The sequence below is a fragment of the Lissotriton helveticus genome, chromosome 10, assembly GCF_964261635.1.
Source record: "Lissotriton helveticus chromosome 10, aLisHel1.1, whole genome shotgun sequence".
Lineage (NCBI taxonomy): Eukaryota > Metazoa > Chordata > Amphibia > Caudata > Salamandridae > Lissotriton > Lissotriton helveticus.
This window is the reverse complement of record NC_136071.1, coordinates 230,012,389-230,029,651: the sequence shown is the minus strand read 5'-3', so window position 1 is coordinate 230,029,651 and position 17,263 is coordinate 230,012,389. Positions and strand designations below refer to the sequence as shown.

The 17,263-nt window shown below is 45.1% G+C and overlaps 1 protein-coding gene across 1 annotated transcript in view; it reads left to right on the top strand.

Moving 5' to 3' along the window:
* MYO15A (myosin XVA) overlaps positions 1-17,263 on the top strand; it is a 1,426,381-nt gene that overhangs the window by 190,230 nt on the left and 1,218,888 nt on the right. Inside the window, exon 12 of the mRNA XM_078662701.1 lies at positions 9,878-9,936. Coding sequence (XP_078518827.1) covers positions 9,878-9,936 — 59 coding nt within the window. The remainder of the gene's footprint in view (positions 1-9,877; positions 9,937-17,263) is intronic.

The following is a 17,263-nucleotide window of genomic DNA, read 5'->3' as shown; positions in this document are numbered from 1 at the left end:
GTGTGGCACGGGCGGTTTGTATATGTGTGTGATCATATGCGGACGTGTGTGAGATTGTATCTGTGTGCTATTGCGTGCATATGCACGTGTGATGGGACGAACGGCTGCGTTTTTTTTTTGTTTGTTTTTTTTTTCTTTTTTTATCTTAAAAGCATGTTACAAATCCCCAAAATGCCCCCAAAAATGCTATAGCCATTTTTTTCACCCATGCCCGCGTCTGTTACGTGCTCTGCAGGTCACATTTTCGAATCCAAACTCTCTCGACGTTTCATTCTTCATTTTTTTCGACTCCCATCTCCCCTCCACTTTTTATGTTTTTCGTTTATACACTGATAAATGTAATGTAGCATCCCTGCTTATCTTGTAGCATTTCTTCATTTCTTATCATGAAGATGAATTAAGGGCTTCTCACATTCGTTCGCACACCGCCCTTCTCCACCTCCCTTCCCGCCAGGTATCTTTCCTTCCTCTCTTGAAAATAAAAGGGTTTTTAAGCAGTGGCTAAAAATCCTTTGACGGCTCAGCTTTTCATCTTTTCTGCCGAGTTTAAAAGTTTGCGCTTTCGAGTTGGTTGGACTTCATTTTTCATCTCAAACTTTCATTCTCCTCTCTTAATTTAATCTGAGGGACATTTTTAAATGAGTTCGGATCCCATTGCCCTCCGCCTTTCACCTTGATAAAATTTGTGCCTTTGCACTGTGAATGGTAGCCACTATTTACCAACGCATAGCCTGTGGCAGTGACGGCTCTGCTGCTAGAAGCAACGAGGAGAGGGGTGCACTGACACCGGAACCGAAGGGGGCTCTACTTTCGGTGTGTCTACGTAAGAGGATGTTGAAAATAATGAGTTGGGAAAAGAGACGCTTTTTAAACAATATCTCCTTTCATATTTCGGGGACTGCACAGCTCATTTTACAAGCTCAAAAAAGGCAGTGATGTATTATGTGTGTATGTATATATAGATGTTTGATTGCACAGCACGTGCACTGCACTTGAATACACGCTTTTTGGCGCTATATCTGTTGTGAAGTCGTTTTGTTAGCACTATACCTGCTGCAAACTAGTTTTATCCTTCGAATAAAAGGCTGGCATTAGCACGCAGACTTTTTGAGGTGCAGGAAAGAGACGAATACGTTGTTACCACTCACTAACAAGCATTTACAATGCAATAGGTCTCGCATTATTAAAGTTTGAGCTATTGGCATTGTAAATGACAATGCCTTTTATTCATTTGCATCGGTGAGTAAACAAGCACTTTGTACTTATAGTCCATGCTTATGAGAAGCAAGGCTGGCAGTCTCTTTTACTGCCAGCTTTGCTCATCGTAAGCAAGGAATATACGTTCAAAGTGCTTGTTTATGCATCGATTGCAGGTTTTAAAAACAATGAATAAAAGACATTGTCATTTACAATGCCAATAGCTCCAACTTTAATATTGCGAGACCTATTGCATTGTAAATGCTTGTTTAATGATATTTCCTAACTATACCATCACTGTAATCTTTGTTTTTTTAGTGAATTTCACAGTTTTTAAAAATATAAATAGTACTACAATTTGACCCATACGGTTTTTTGTTTTGTAAAGCGCGAACACGACCAACGGTATCAGAGCGCTTTACATGAGCACCAGTTGCTTTACAGATGGACACAATCATTGTGTTTGGCACTGGGATATTAAATCGTTTGCCCAGAATCACAGGATGTTGAACGTCCCTGCAGCAAATAGAACCCGGTTCCCCAGCTTTGAGGTTGACTGGTCTAGCCATTATGCCACATCCATGCAATCCATGCAGCAATAAATAGTCAAGAGCTACCCTGAAGAAGTGTGCACATGGCACATCATCTGTTTCCAAACACCTGAAAACCATACAAACAAGGACGTATCAGAGGATGATGAGAGAGGGGGAACATGGTGCATCATCATCAGCAGCAGTTATACCATCTGTGGGACCCTCACCACTTCAACAGATACTTACCATCCGGGCTGTTTCACCAAAAGTGCAAGACATGGTCACTCATTGTGCCAAATGCCATATGAAAATTGAAATAAATATATTGTCTGTTGCCCAGTTTATGGATGCTGTCAAGGAGCACAATTCTTAAAATTTGTTTCTCCTCATCCTTCTATTTTCCATTACTCTTTAAACATAAGTAGATCTCTGAAAAACAAATATAGAATACAGTTAACTTCAGATTTCATACTATTAGATTACATACTACAAGCAAGTGAGTAGTTACATAAGTGGTTATTTCAGTGTGTAAGAGGCTGTGTAAGTGACTGAGTATGGGTGTATAAATGTGTAAATGAGTGACTGTACTGGTGGGTGCCTGGGTGTGTGAGTGGTTAAGTGGATATGTGAGTGAGTATATCAGTGCCTGTGTGGGAGTGTCACTGGGTGTGTAAGTAGCTCTGTTTGTGTGTGATTGGCTTTGTTAGTGTCTGTATAAATCTTAAAATGGGAATGTGAGTGACTGTATGTATTGGTAACTGGCTGTGTTAGTGGGTGTTTGAGTGTGTAACTGTGTGTGCAAGTGGCTCTATTAGTGGTGGATACATAAGTCTTGTATGGGCGTGTGAATGCATGTGTAAGTGCCTCTGTCGCTGTCTGACTGGGTGAGTGGCTGTATAGTTTTCTAAAAAGGTATCTGAGTGGCTGTATTGCTGGGTGACTAGGTGTATAACTTAGTGTATAGGTGTTTAAGTGTGTGTGTAACTGACTGAGTGTTGACTACATGAATGGCTGTATAGGTGTGGGAGTGGGTGTGGCAGTGCCTGTATGGATGTGTGAATTACTATGAAATTGGAACTATAGGTGAGTAAATGGGTGTGTGAATGGTGTTATGGGTGTGCGACTGAGTATGTCTGTCACTGTTTAGCTATATGAGTGGTGGGTACATAAGTGGTTTTGTGGGAGTCTAACTGGGTGTGTAATTGTCTGCATGTGCGAGTGGCTGAAAATTACATACTATTAAATTACATACTATAAGCAAGGACCCACATCTAATTTCTGACACATTCATTCCTACTGGCTTAATAATATAACTATTTTTAGTATAGCAATTCCTTTTCCTCCTTTGCTTCTCTCTATATGTTTAGTTAATGTTCTCAACTAAGCTCTCTTCTATTTTGCCTTTTACTGTAGTGTCTAGAAGCTCCACGTTTTCTTGCAGCTTATATACATTCATACTTTTTTAATATACTTTTTTATAGCACTACCTAATTAACATACCTGTAAAATCTCTTTGCTGTTGTCCAGCTTTTAGTGTAATTTCTGTTAACATCTGTTTTCCACTGTAAATCTCAAGTCAGAACTAAGGCAATCCTCCTCCACTCTAAAGGCCAGATTACGACGTCGTTTGGAAACTGTCCTGACCTAATCGGATCCGGACTAGTATCCAAACGAATCAGGTCCTGCAAATCCGGACGACAAATTACGGTCTGACTCACATTGGCTTCAATGGGAGCCTGTGTTTAGAACGAGAATACAGGATCCCATTGAAAAAAGGGGCGATTAAGGAGAACCTTGCACTCTGTGGCGGGCACCCCATGGTGCCTGCCACATTGTGCAAGGTTGGGAAGAGGGGTCCCATGGGTACCCTCACGGGCTATACCCGAACGTCTCCGGATGAAGGGGGCATGCAACGGGCCCCCAAAGACCGATTCCGACAGCCATTTAGTCTGGGGCAAATCGATTCAGAACCGCTGTCCGGATCGGTAATCGCCTTCGCTTGCCCGGAAACCGTGTCCATAGAGCTGTATGAATCGGCTCTGAAAGGCTTGGGTTGTGCAAATGCCTTACAGAACCGATTTGGACTGCTCTCACAGTTTCCGGACATCGTACTTGTCCGGTTGGAAAGCTGTAGGATTCGATCAGAAACAAGGCTTCCGAATCGCATTCTGCAAGACTGAATCCCATCCGGAGCCCTTCTGAATTGCATCGTAATCTGGCCCATAGTAGAAAAGTACCTAAAATAGCTAATCTCCTCCATGTGCTCTTCCTCATACTCCTATACTTAGCAAATCACAGACTTCCTTTAATCTTTTATTTTTGTTATACCACTCCTAAATGGTTACATTTCTTTTTACCTTTTCCATGTTTCCTGCAAAGAAGCGCAACTTCCTAGGTATTTCGTGGACCTGTGGATCCACCACGGCACTCAGCACGGCCCCCCCCATGTGAATCCACGGCAGATCTGTGGATCCACACAGAAGCCCTGTTAAGCATTCAACAATCTGCTGTTAATGCTTATCATTTATGTTTCATTTTGTAAAATATTGATTGTCAAGGAATTTGTAATTCTGAAACGCGTTGGTCTGTCGCCTTTCCCCTTGTGTTGCAAATGAGGAAATAAAAGCAAAAAACTGCTTAATCTATGAGTGTGCGACCCGTTTATCCTTCAGCTTGGGAGGGTTGTGAGCTAATATTGAAGCGGGGAGGTTCTGCCGCAGGATACCACAACTATAATGAGCGCCGCAAACAACCCGACAAAGATGAACCAGCTTAGTGGGGAATTTATATATATATATATATATATCCGTTATACTTCCTCCAATGGGACCGGGACACATGGACTGTGGTGCAATGCAGGGTCAGAGGGTCCCCTGCCAAATATATTCCGTTTCACAAAACGCCCCAAACGTTGCGCTTATGCACTCCAATCCAGCGATAATCACCACGCCATCAAACCACTCCGTAGTAGTTCATTCATGTTCAATTTATTTCCAGCATGACAAATATAAAATATATATACATATATATTGTTTTAAAAATAACTTGGATTTCACTATCATCAATCACTCATTTTTATTCACTCGGAGCACTTAGCACTTCGGCAATATGAGATGAAATAAATTGTATGAGCTTTTTTTGGGCACTTGGGATCAAGTGTCAAATTTATTCAACAACAGGTGTGAGTTAAAACACCAATTGGAAGAATTGAATATACGAATAATCATGTCAGCAGTATATGTTTACAATTATATTGAGTTTACACTTACGCAACTGCATTCAGGCAGTAAATTTGCACAAGGTCTATTGCTTCTCGGATATAAAATATTTAAGAAGCATAATAATGAGATTTATGTTTAGGATTAATGCGTAATTTGCACATGCGTTACAGCATTTAAGCTGTTAATTTGCACAAACATCCTCGATGGGATAAGTGAATGGAAAAAAACATTTTTGCATATTGTGACATCAAATAATGCAATGCTTGTAAATATCCCTATTTTGTAAATATATGTAAATAAGTACCAGTTTTATAATTTTATGAATTTAATAATTTTATAAATTTTGATACAGCAATTTTTATAAATGAATATTTATTGCGTATTTTGCATTTATGCTGACAGAAATCCGATTGTGATATGAGCTCAGAAGAAGTAACATTTGCCGTGCATAATATTTTCACTCAGTATTTTTTCACTGTTTATAATCACGTGATTGTTTGAAACGAGAAAGAGAGAAAGAAATGGGTATATAAATAGTCTCTAGCAATGCATGCCTGTTATGTGATCAAGGGTATTCGTTACCCGAAACGCGTCATGCCTATGAAACTACGAAGAGATAATAAACGTACCTGATATTTCTTGCTGCTTGGTGGTCCGTGATTTCTGCTGTGCCGTGCCGCGAACCGGATAGACAGAACCTGCTTTGCATATATATATATATATATATATATATATATATATATATATATATATATATGTGTGTGCGTGTATGTGTGTGTGTGAGAGAGAGAGATAGCAAGAGAAAAAATTAGGTTCTGTTGACAACAGATTAAAATGATGTTATAGTTAGGTGAAAATATCACCGACACATGCTAGTGAAATTGCCCCATTACACTTCTTTTTAGTAACTGTAACTTGTGCCCACGCCATGCACAGTGTTGCCATCACTCATGTCATTTTAAATGTTGGAGTGATGTAATATGTAGGGATATTAGCAGTGCATGGTCAGAGCGCATGTTACCTTAGGGACTGAGTATTTCCTTTGATATACAATTGTTGTTGAAACACTTGTTCTAATAAGTAAGCATTTATTTTAATATGTCGATGGGTGTTATCTCCTATATTAACCGACTGATGTACATAAACAAAATAGGACCCCATGCAGTCCTCATGAAACATACACACATATACATCCCCCCACACACATGCACGCTTTAAAGATCTGCATTTCACAGGGAACCATGAAATATGGAAGATATTTCATGGTTTCCCAAGAAATATGGATTTCAGCTTCTTAATAAAAAAAAACAACCACTCTGCAAAGCATTTCCATTTCAGGGCTACCCTGTGGCACTGCAGACTAAATTATGTGGCAGGGTTATCTAAATTATCTGGCACAGATAAAGTCGTAGCACATATTTTCTGACAGTATTATTTTTATCCATGTGAGCAGTAAGCAACAGTTTTGTGAAATGTGCAAATCATGCAAATTACTTGACAAATCGTGTGGAAAATGTGTTGAATCAATAATTATGCAGTAAATGCTGTAGCCACGCAGTTGCACAAATTCAACGCCCCTCACCATTGTCTATTGGTTTATCCTTTACCTACAAATTGTTGATGCTAGATAAACAAAATTAAACATAGTTCTCTCCAACCAGTGTACACTGTCAACTGCACTTAGTAAACTGCACTTGGTAAGAACCAGGTATTTAAAGCTAACTATCCAAAATTAAACGTGTAATATAATAAATGCTTAAGGGCCTTGTCGTTTATGATGTCAACGGAACCTATTTTTTTCTCTTGCTATTTCTCTCTCTCACACACACACACACGCACTCGCACACACACACACACACACACATATATATATAAATATAAATATATATATATATATATATATATATATATATATATATATATATATATACACACACACATATGTGTGTGGGAGAAAAACTGTGTCTGAAAAAAACACAGTAAACATTAGTAGTGGATCAGTTGTGTAAAACCATGGAAATTTGTTAGTTATGGTAAAGAACACACACAATGCATGCCATAACTCACAACATCTTCCATGTTAAATGTTTTTGTATATCTATGCTGTTGGCACTAAGGTATTTTGTGTGTGGTAGACGCTGTGATTTATGGCATACATTGTTTGCGTTCATCCTCAGAGTTTGACCGAGAGCAAATGAGAGCAAGGAAGTAAAGAATGAAAGAAGGAGGAAAAGAAAGATAGTAAAGAGTCAAAAAGATAGACAGGAACGATGGAAAAAGAACCTATAAGTGTGAGATAAAGAGACGTATTGAACAGGGACTCAAATAAAGAGTCACGAGAAGGAATCATTAAACAGCAAAAGCAGTAAAAAAGCACACTGATTTACTGGTTGCACAGAAAGCCAACAGCAAAAACTGTGAACACATTCTTCACTCTTCTCCATACAAGAGCACATAAATACACACAGAACCACAGATATAGGGGACCATTAGGATGGTGGGCGGATCGCCCCCGCCAGGCTGGCGGTAGCCACCGCCGATCTGGCGGGTGCGATTCGCCCGCCATCGTTGTTGCAAAGAGCCCCCGACATACTAACATAGCGGGGGGGTCCGCAGCGGACGGAAAGACCGTCTACCGCTTTTCCGCCCCAGTCGCCTTGTGACCGGGGCGGAAAAGGGTTGTATATGGTGGCGGTGTCTATCAGACACCGCCAGCCATATTACAATGGGCATGTAACAATGCCTTTCCGTGGCGGCAATGCCGCCACGGAAAGGCATGCAGAGTCTCCCTGTGGGGGCCCGTTGCGGGCCCCCCGGGACTCCTGGGGAGTGGGGGATGCACATAGGGGTACCTATGGTACCCCCCTGCATTTCAAGGAACAACGTGGCAGGCACCGCGCGGTGCCTGTCACGTTGTGCTTTGAAATGCACAAGATGTATTCTTAGCAATGTGGCGGGAGTTGCTTTCAGCACCGCCCGCCACAATGCTAAGAATACGGGATGCGCCCGCCACTGTGGCGGGCGCATCCTAATACCCCCCACGGGACACCCGCCCTTATGGCGGGCGGTCCCTTCACATGATGGGATGGCGGACGGACTAAGTCCGCCCGTCATCCTAATGGACCCCATAGTCTCTACCACCTATAAACCGTCAGTTCCATACAGCCACAGATCACCAACACTCACATATGCCTACACTTATTTTCCTAAAATGTACACACGCACATAGATATGACTGTACATTATTATTGGTTGTCATTGACCTGCTTGAATCATTTTTTCAAACAATACACACTCAAAAATATTATTCCTGTCTCACAGGCACCCACACCATACATTATTTAAGCGAACCACAATGCAACTGTATGTTACATAAATATTTTTGAGTGTGATTCCATTTCTACTCAACCACATATCCATAATATAGAAGTTGCAGAGAGGATGTGGCCTGAAGGCTAGGGCAGCGGACCCCTAAGCTGGGAACCAGGTTCAAGTCTCGGCAGGAACGCTCAACATCATGGGATTCTGGGCAAATCTCTTAATCTCCCTGTGCCTAACAAAAAAAATGAATGTGTCCATCTGTAATAAACTGGTGCTCATGTAAAGTGCTCTGACACCTTCGGGTCTAGTTCACGCAATATAAAACTCCCAAGGTTTTTCAACGGCTCTGGATCATAGCATTATTTTCTGATCAAGCTCTAATGCCTGATCAAATCTAGGAGCACAATTTACTAACCAGTTCAAGCAGCTCCACTTCCTAATCAGGTTGATCATAGCCCATCCTTGTGCTTAATTAGATTTACAAATGCTTAATCCTGACCTAATGCAGAGGCATTGCTCCATGGTCAGATCAAGCAGAGCTGTACCCTTATTAGATGATATTTAGCAGGGTTGCTTACTGATCTGATCTCACAGATCTACTCCCTAATCAGATCTAGCAGCATTGCTCCCTGATCAACTCTAACAGAGTTGTACCCTAATCAGATCATATTTAGCAGAGCTGCTCTCTGATCCGACCTAAAAAGAACACTTGATGAGCAGAATCTTGAACAATGTCAAACATCCACCCCAGAACAAAGATATGGGCCTAAATCCGTCGTTTGTTTGCCCCCATGCCATTCTAGTTTAAACCCAGCCATATGCAAATTAGTCACGACCCTGCTCCCCATGGGAACAATCCAGCCCGAAGTGCCAGGCCAGGTTCTCTCTGTACCGAAAACAAGCTTCCTGGGACTAGTTTGAGGGTTTCACCCCTCATCGGCCAGGCTAGCTTGTTTCCAGTGGCATGGAGAGCACGGGACCCAAGTCTGGCATACCCGTCCCACTCGGGGCGACAAATGCAAAAAGGACAAAAGATGGACAGAATGCTGAACAATGTCAAACATGCACCCCAGTACAGAGATCAGGGTTTAAATCCATCGTTATCAAGACTGATTGCTTGCTGTGCCACTGGATTCAAGCTATCCTGGCTGATGAGACCGGTCCCAGGATGCTTGATTCTGGTCCAGTGAGGACCCGGATTGGCAGTTCGGGCTGGACTATTCTCATGAGGAGCAGGGTCAAGACTGGTTTGCATATGGCTGGGTCCAAACTGGGGTGGCATAGTGAGCAAATGAACGATGGATTAAACCTAGATCTCTTGACTGGGGGTGAATGTTTGATGTACTCAGTATTCTGTCCATCTTTTGTTGTTGTAGCCCTGCTCCGATCTAGCAGGTCCATTCCCTAATCAGATCTAACAGCAGTACTAGCAACCCTAGTTCCTTGGAAGATGGAGAAGAACTGCTGGCTGTCAAGTTTTAATATATCTTCTGTGTATGATATTTACGAACAACTCGTGCTCTTCCTGTTGAAATATTTACTAACTATGTCTGTCTCATGTTACACATTGATTTATTTATGTTGTGCATATCTTTTCTCCCGCAGGAAACAATGAGAGAGAAAATTTATACTCCACTAACTGTAGAAAGTGCTGTCGATGCCAGGTAACAGGATTTTAATCTAAAGTATTTAAGGGATTACATGATGGCTCTGTGTATCATAGACATGAGTTTGTAAAAGGCCTCAATTGAGTATGAGTCTCAGGAGAGTCTTCAAAAACGAGCTTGAAGTAAGACTGCAAGCGCAGCTAAAACCAAGAGCATCACCGTTTCCAATAATTATTCTTGAATCAAAGCTTCCTTAAAAGTTCTTTCCGTCCATCTGTCCTTTCACCCAGGGTGAGATGCCATCAGTGAAGCTCCTGACTACCTAACCTGTAAGGGTGAGGTGACAGGGGGATTGACAGATAGTCCCAGGTAATGCAGTGCTTAAGACTAGAGTCACAATGGCAAAATTGAGGTAATTATTGTTACCCCAGTATTGGAACTTTCATAGATTCCCATGCTTTTGTATCAATCCCCGTCGTCGGAATGGGAGTCTCGGTAACACAAATACCATAGCTGTAGGTACCAAAGACAAAGGAAAAAGGCCTAGGCCTCATTCCCTTTTGTAGCATATCACCCTCTTTGTGTAAAAGAGACCAAACTTAGGCAACAGCCAATCAGAAGTGCCTCACTTCTTAGAACCTTCCTGAAGGAACCTCAGAGCCTCAGATTTTCTACCGGACGTTGTGCTTAGGGAGTCTCCTTTGAGCTCTGCTCAACTTCTACTCTTCAAAGGAATTTCTTTAGGATTTTTTCTTCAGAATCTTTCAGATTCACTTCAGGATTGTTAGCTGCCTTCCAGGATGTCTGAAATGGAGAAGAAAAAAGCCCTTTTCAAGCCATGTTCCACCTGTGGCAAGAAAAGGCTTTTTGTGGAGGATAAGCACAAAGACTGCATTTATTGCCTCTATCCTGACCACCAGGCTGTGGACTGCAAGATCTGTCGCACCTTTTCGACCAAGACCCTCTGGGACCCTGAGGGTAGACTTTTGACATGGCTCCAAAAGGTGAAATCCAGGAAGGAGACTGTCTCTAGTGACAGTGAGGATGCAGCGTCGATGTCTTCCTCAAGAAGGTCAGTGAAGAGGGGTAGGGGTTTCCCTTTTCCTTCTGTGGAAAGATCTTCTAAGGCCTCAAAAAAGACCCCCAGTGAGTCTGAGAGCCTAGGTCCCAGCAAATCTCCTCACCGAGGTGAAAAGGAGAGGGTAGGACCTGTTACGCCTTCCAAAGGTGAGAAGACTGCCTCATTCTTCAAGAAACCTTCTTCCCAGTCTTCTGAGAGGAGTTCTAAGTCCTCGACGACGAAGACGTCGATGACAGAGGTTCCGTCGATGAAGAAATCGAAATCGAAGTTGATATCGTCGACGATGACGTCGACGGGGGTTTCGTCGACGAAGGTACCGTCGATGGCAGGTTCATCAGCGTTGACAGAAGACTTACCGATGACGAAGGCGTCGACGACGAAGACGGCGCCAAGGACACAGCCGCCGCCGACGAAGCAGCCGCCGACAAAGGCGCCGACGACAAAGGTGCTGACGGCGAAGACGACGAAAGTTACAGTGTCGCCGATGACGATGGTGACGACGTCAACGACGACGACGTCGACGACGACGGTCTCGTCGACGAGGGCATCGGCGACAACGACTTTGACGATGACGACAGCTGGAGCGTCAACAGTTTCCTTGTCGACGACTTCGACGACCCCGATCTCGTCGACGCGTGTACAGCCGTCGACAACGGAACCGTTGACGATTTTATCCTCTGAAAAAAGAATTACAATTTCTGTAACAAGAATCACGCCGGAGATGACTTCTCCGAGGAGTGTGTCCCCCCTACTGCCAACCATGCTTTTTCAAGAAGGGGAGTAAGAGGAGGATGACCAGGACGCGTACAGCTACGCCAATAGTCCCTCCCAACTTCTAGTCAAATGCCAGGAGACGGACTCTGAGGGCGAATACGACCACAAGGAGGTTGGTCATCATCAGACGGCCCAGTCACAACATCATTCTGGGCAGGATAAGGTTACGGTGCCATCTTCTTTTCTTCAAGATCTGCATAAGATGCCGCAGGACTACAAATCTAAGGCGAATAGACCAGTTCAGGTCCCGACAGTGCCTGCTGCACCTACAGTGATTTCGGCCTCCCCAGTGACGCCAACTTTACCGGCTCAGGTTTGTCCTCAGCCTCAAACATCTTTCTAACAGGATTCCTCCGGGCTGCAAGAGGCCCATGATGATTGCTCGGATGAGGATCAGCAGTCGGATCATGACTCTATTCCTAATACTGATTATGATGAATAGATCATTCCTGATCCCTCATCACCAGTTCCGGATCCGGCGGATTCCCCGCCAGTGGACATTGGAGGCTTCCATCAGTTGATGGAGAGAGCAGCTGGCAGATTCAAATTGGCCATGCCTAAGGTTACTACGGATTGTTTCCTATATGATTTCAAGGACCCCTTTAGGAAATCAACTAGGTCCATTCCTATCGTGGACCATCTGTGGAAGGAGGGCCTAAAGGTTATGAAGAACCCGGCGACGGTGGTTCCTGTGCTACCGGGTCTGGATCAGAAATACAGGGCACCCAACGATGGTCCGGCGGCCTTAACGGGTCATCCAAGACCAGACTCCGTTATCTTGCAGGCAGCGCAGAGGAAATCCTGTAACCCCTCTGCTCCCTTAACAACTCCTCCGGACAAGGAAGGGCGGAGATTGGACAATACGTGGAAAAGATTCTCCTCGATGGTGAGTTTGCTAGTGCGAGCTGCTAATGCCCTGGCGATCTTGGGTAGATATGACCGCCAGCTTTGGTGTAATGTCGCCCCGTACCTTGACCAGCTGCCTCCGGAGTCAACATATGAAGCAAAAAAGGTCTTGCAAGTGGGATAAGCGACTTCAATGGAGATCATTGACTGTGCAATGGACATTGCAACCACAGTGTTTCGTTCCTTGGCTGGGGCGGCAGTCCTCCGTCGCCAAGGATGGCTCAAGGCTACTTGGTTCCGGCCTGAGATCCAAAACAAGGTCCTGGATGTTCCCTTTGATGGGGAGGCATTATTCGGGAAACTCATTTACGATACACTTCAAGAAATAAAAAAGGACACGGAGACTGCCAGGTCCTTGGGGACCCTTCAATACCGCAAGTCTCCTTTTAAGGGATCCAGAGGCAGAGGTAGTAACTACAGGGGATCCTTCCAACAGCAGCGCTATTCTTCCACGGGCTCAGGTTCCCAGCAATACCATCAGCCTTATCAACAGCGGCAGGGCCAGTCTACAAACTACTCCAGGCCTTAGAATAAGGGGAAACAGGCTGGACGAGGACGAGACTCGTCCAAGCGCCAATAGCTGCCTCCTGGCTCTTCCTACTGGACCCTCCTTCAAGAGATCATCAGTTGGAGGCAGGGTCACCAAATACCTTCAAAATTGGTCCAGGATAACATCGGACCGTTGGGTGCTCAACATCATTCGGAAAGGGCATACCTTGGAATTCACGCAAGTCCCTCCACCCAAGCCCCCGGCAGCCATTCCGTCTAAACACCAGCGTCTTCTGCGGCTCGAGGTCCAACAGATGATCCGGAAGGGAGCGATAGAGCCGGTCCCCTCAAACCAAAAGGGACAAGGATTCTATTCCAGGTTCTTCCTGGTGAGGAAGATGCTAGAGAAATGGCGCCCCATTTTAGAACTCAGGGAGCTAAACACCTATCTCATCTCCCTGTCCTTCCGGATGGTCTCTCTCCAGGACATCTTGAAGCTCATCAATCCGGGGGATTTCATGGCCACGCTCGATCTCGAGGATGCGTATTCCCACGTTCCGATTCACCCAGCACACAGAAGGTTTCTGCGACTCACAGTAGCCAAGAGCAATTTTCAGTTCAGGGTTTTACCCTTTGGACTCTGCTCAGCCTCGAGAATTTTTACAAAGGTTCTGGCCCCAGTAGCAGCTTTCCTGCGAAGGAACCATTTCCAAGTCTTCCCCTACCTGGATGACTGGTTGCTGAAAGCTCCGTCCAGGGAGGCAGCGCGGGAGGCTGTTCAAGCTTGTACGAATTTGTTTCAGAATCTGGGCCTCACTCTGAAAAACGAGAAGTCCTCCCTGGTCCCGTCCAGAAAGGCTCGCTTCCTGGGAGCCATCTTGGATTCAAAGCTCTCAAGAGCCTTCCCTTCTCTGGAAAGGAGGGAGAAATTACAGACCTTGGCTCGGGACTTACGTGCAAGAAGGTGTCTTTCAGTACACCGCTACAAATCTCTACTGGGGGTGATTTCATCGTGTATTCCTCTGATTCCCCATTGCAGACTAAGAATGCGTCCTCTGCAGGAGCAACTAGACAACCAGTGGCAACAGGTCCACGGTTCATTCAAGGACAAGGTGACGGTCACTCCAATGATGAAAGAAGCAGCCTTATGGTGGACAGATCAAAACAACTTGTCCCAAGGTCTATCCTTCGTAAGCGACCCGTCTCCACAAGTAGTGACTACGGACGCGTCATTGGATGGTTGGGGAGCAGTGATGCAAGACCTGCATGTCAGCGGTCATTAGTCGCCCCAGGAGAAACGTCTCCACATCAACCTTTTAGAGCTAAGGGCGATAAGACTGGCTCTGCAAGCTTTTTTTCCTCGCCTGGAAGGTTCGCAAGTGCTTATCAGGACGGACAACACCACGGCCATGCACTATGTGAACAAGAAAGGAGGAACCAGATCTCGTCCATTGTCGCAAGAAGCTCAATGGATCTGGGAATGGGCGATCCTTCAGGGGATATCGCTGAAGGCAGAACACTTGCCAGGGGTCCTAAACAAAAACGCCGACAGACTGAGCAGGTCATCCTCAGTCAGCCACGAATGGGAATTGAATCAGAGAGTTTTGGAGGAGGTCTTCAGCCAGTGGAGCAGACCGGAGATCGATCTTTTTGCCACTCCGACCAACAAGAAATGCCGGTCTTATGCAAGCAGGCTTCACCATCGAGGTTCTCTGGGGAGTGCGCTTTCGATAGCATGGTCGAGGACATTTGTCTACGCCTTTCCTCCCATACCTCTGATCCCACGGCTCATCAGGAAGATCAAGGTGGAGCCGTGCAGGATGATCCTGATAGCCCCGGCTTGGCCGAGGCAGTTCTGGTACACGGAACTCCATCTATTGTCAATAGTCCCTCTTCCTTTGAGGGTTCTGCCAGATCTTCTCACAATGTCCGACGAACAAGTTTGGCACCCAGATCCACAGTCGTTACACCTGACTGCATGGCTCCTGAGCAGCGAGAGTTTATGAACCTACCCTTATCAAGAGAGATTAAGGAGGTTTTTTTCCCAGGCAAGGGCTCCTTCAATGAACAGGACTTACCGTCTTAAGTGGAAAACATTTTGTTGCTGGTGTAGGAAAGAAATTTAAAAAAGGGGGTGGTGATGGACAGAGTATCTGAGTTAATCAGAACACTCCTACCCAGTCAACAGATCAGGGCTTGATCCATCACCGTTTTTTAGCTCACTGCACCATCCCAGTTCAGAACCTGGCTACATGCAAATTAGTCTGTCCCTGGCCCAGTGCATCATGGGAACAGGGCAGACCAAACTACCAAGCCAATTCTTCACTGGAAAGGAAACAAGCTTCCGGGGACCGTTTTCTGGCATTACAGCCGTCTTCGGCCCGGCTTGCTTGAATCCTGATGGTGCAGTGAGCAAGGGACTCATGTCTGAGCATACCATTCCACGCTTATGGTGGCAAAAATAATTTCAAAAAGGGGGTGGTGATGGACAGAGTATCTGAGTTAATCAGAACACTCCTACCCAGTCAACAGATCAGGGCTTGATCCATCACCGTTTTTTAGCTCACTGCACCATCCCAGTTCAGAACCTGGCTACATGCAAATTAGTCTGTCCCTGGCCCAGTGCATCATGGGAACAGGGCAGACCAAACTACCAAGCCAGTTCTTCACTGGAAAGGAAACAAGCTTCCGGGGACCGGTTTCTGGCATTACAGCCGTCTTCGGCCCGGCTTGCTTGAATCCTGATGGTGCAGTGAGCAAGGGACTCATGTCTGAGCATACCCTTCCACACTTATGGTGGCCAAAATAATTTCAAAAAGGGGGTGGTGATGGACAGAGTATCTGAGTTAATCAGAACACTCCTACCCAGTCAACAGATCAGGGCTTGATCCATCACCGTTTTTTAGCTCACTGCACCATCCCAGTTCAGAACCTGGCTACATGCACTGGGCCAGGGCCAGACTAATTTGCATGTGGCCAGGTTCTGAACTGGGATGGTGCAGTGAGCTAAAAAACGGTGATGGATCAAGCCCTGATCTTTTGACTGGGTAGGGGTGTTCTGCTTAATTCAGATACTCTGTCCATCACCACCCCCTTTTTTAATCGTTTTAGCCACCACAAGTGTGGAAGGGTATGCTCAGATGTGAGTCCCTTGCTCACTGCACCATCAGGATTCAAGCAAGCCGGGCCGAAGACGGCTGTAATGCCAGAAACCGGTCCCCGGAAGCTTGTTTCCTTTCCAGTAAAGAATTGGCTTGGTAGTTTGGTCTGCCCTGTTCCCATGATGCACTGGGCCAGGGCCAGACTAATTTGCATGTGGCCAGGTTCTGAACTGAGATGGTGCAGTGAGCTAAAAAACGGTGATGGATCAAGCCCTGATCTTTTGACTGGGTAGGAGTGTTCTGCTTAATTCAGATACTCTGTCCATCACCACCCCCTTTTTGAATCGGTGTAGGAAAGAAAGCATTGATCCTTTCGCTTCCAAGCCTCATCAGATCCTTCCTTATCTGCTGTCCTTGGCTAAGCCGAGACTAGCCCATTCATCGATTAAGGTCCATTTGGCTGCAATATCAAGGTTCAGAAGGACTGGGTCTGGTCCTTCCTTGTGGTCTTCCAGAATTGTCAAGCAATTTCCTAAGGGCTTGTTCAGAGTCTATCCACCAGTGAGACCGCCTCCTCCTACATGGCATCTAAATCTAGTCCTTTCGCAACTCACGAAGGGCCCATTTGAACCAATCCATTGTTCTGACTTGAAATACCTTTCATGGAAATTGGCTCTCCTCCTCGCTCTCACGTCGGCTAGGCATGTTGGAGAATTGCAGGCCTTGACCATCCAAGAGCCTTTCCTTCAATTCAAGAGAAACACTGTAATCATGAGAACTAATCCTAGGTTTATGCCTAAGGTTCCCTCGGACTTCCACTTGAATGAGCCGGTCATTCTGAAGGCGTTCTTTCCTCAACTGGCTGCGCCAGCAGAAAGAGCATTGAATTCGCTAGATTTACAACGGTGCTTGAAATTCTATTTGGAACGTACTAAGGGTTTTCGAAAATCCTCACCGTTATTTGTTGCCTTCGGGGGTCCAAGCAAGTGCCTTCCGCTATCCAAACAGGGTGTTTCAAGATGGATCACGAGTG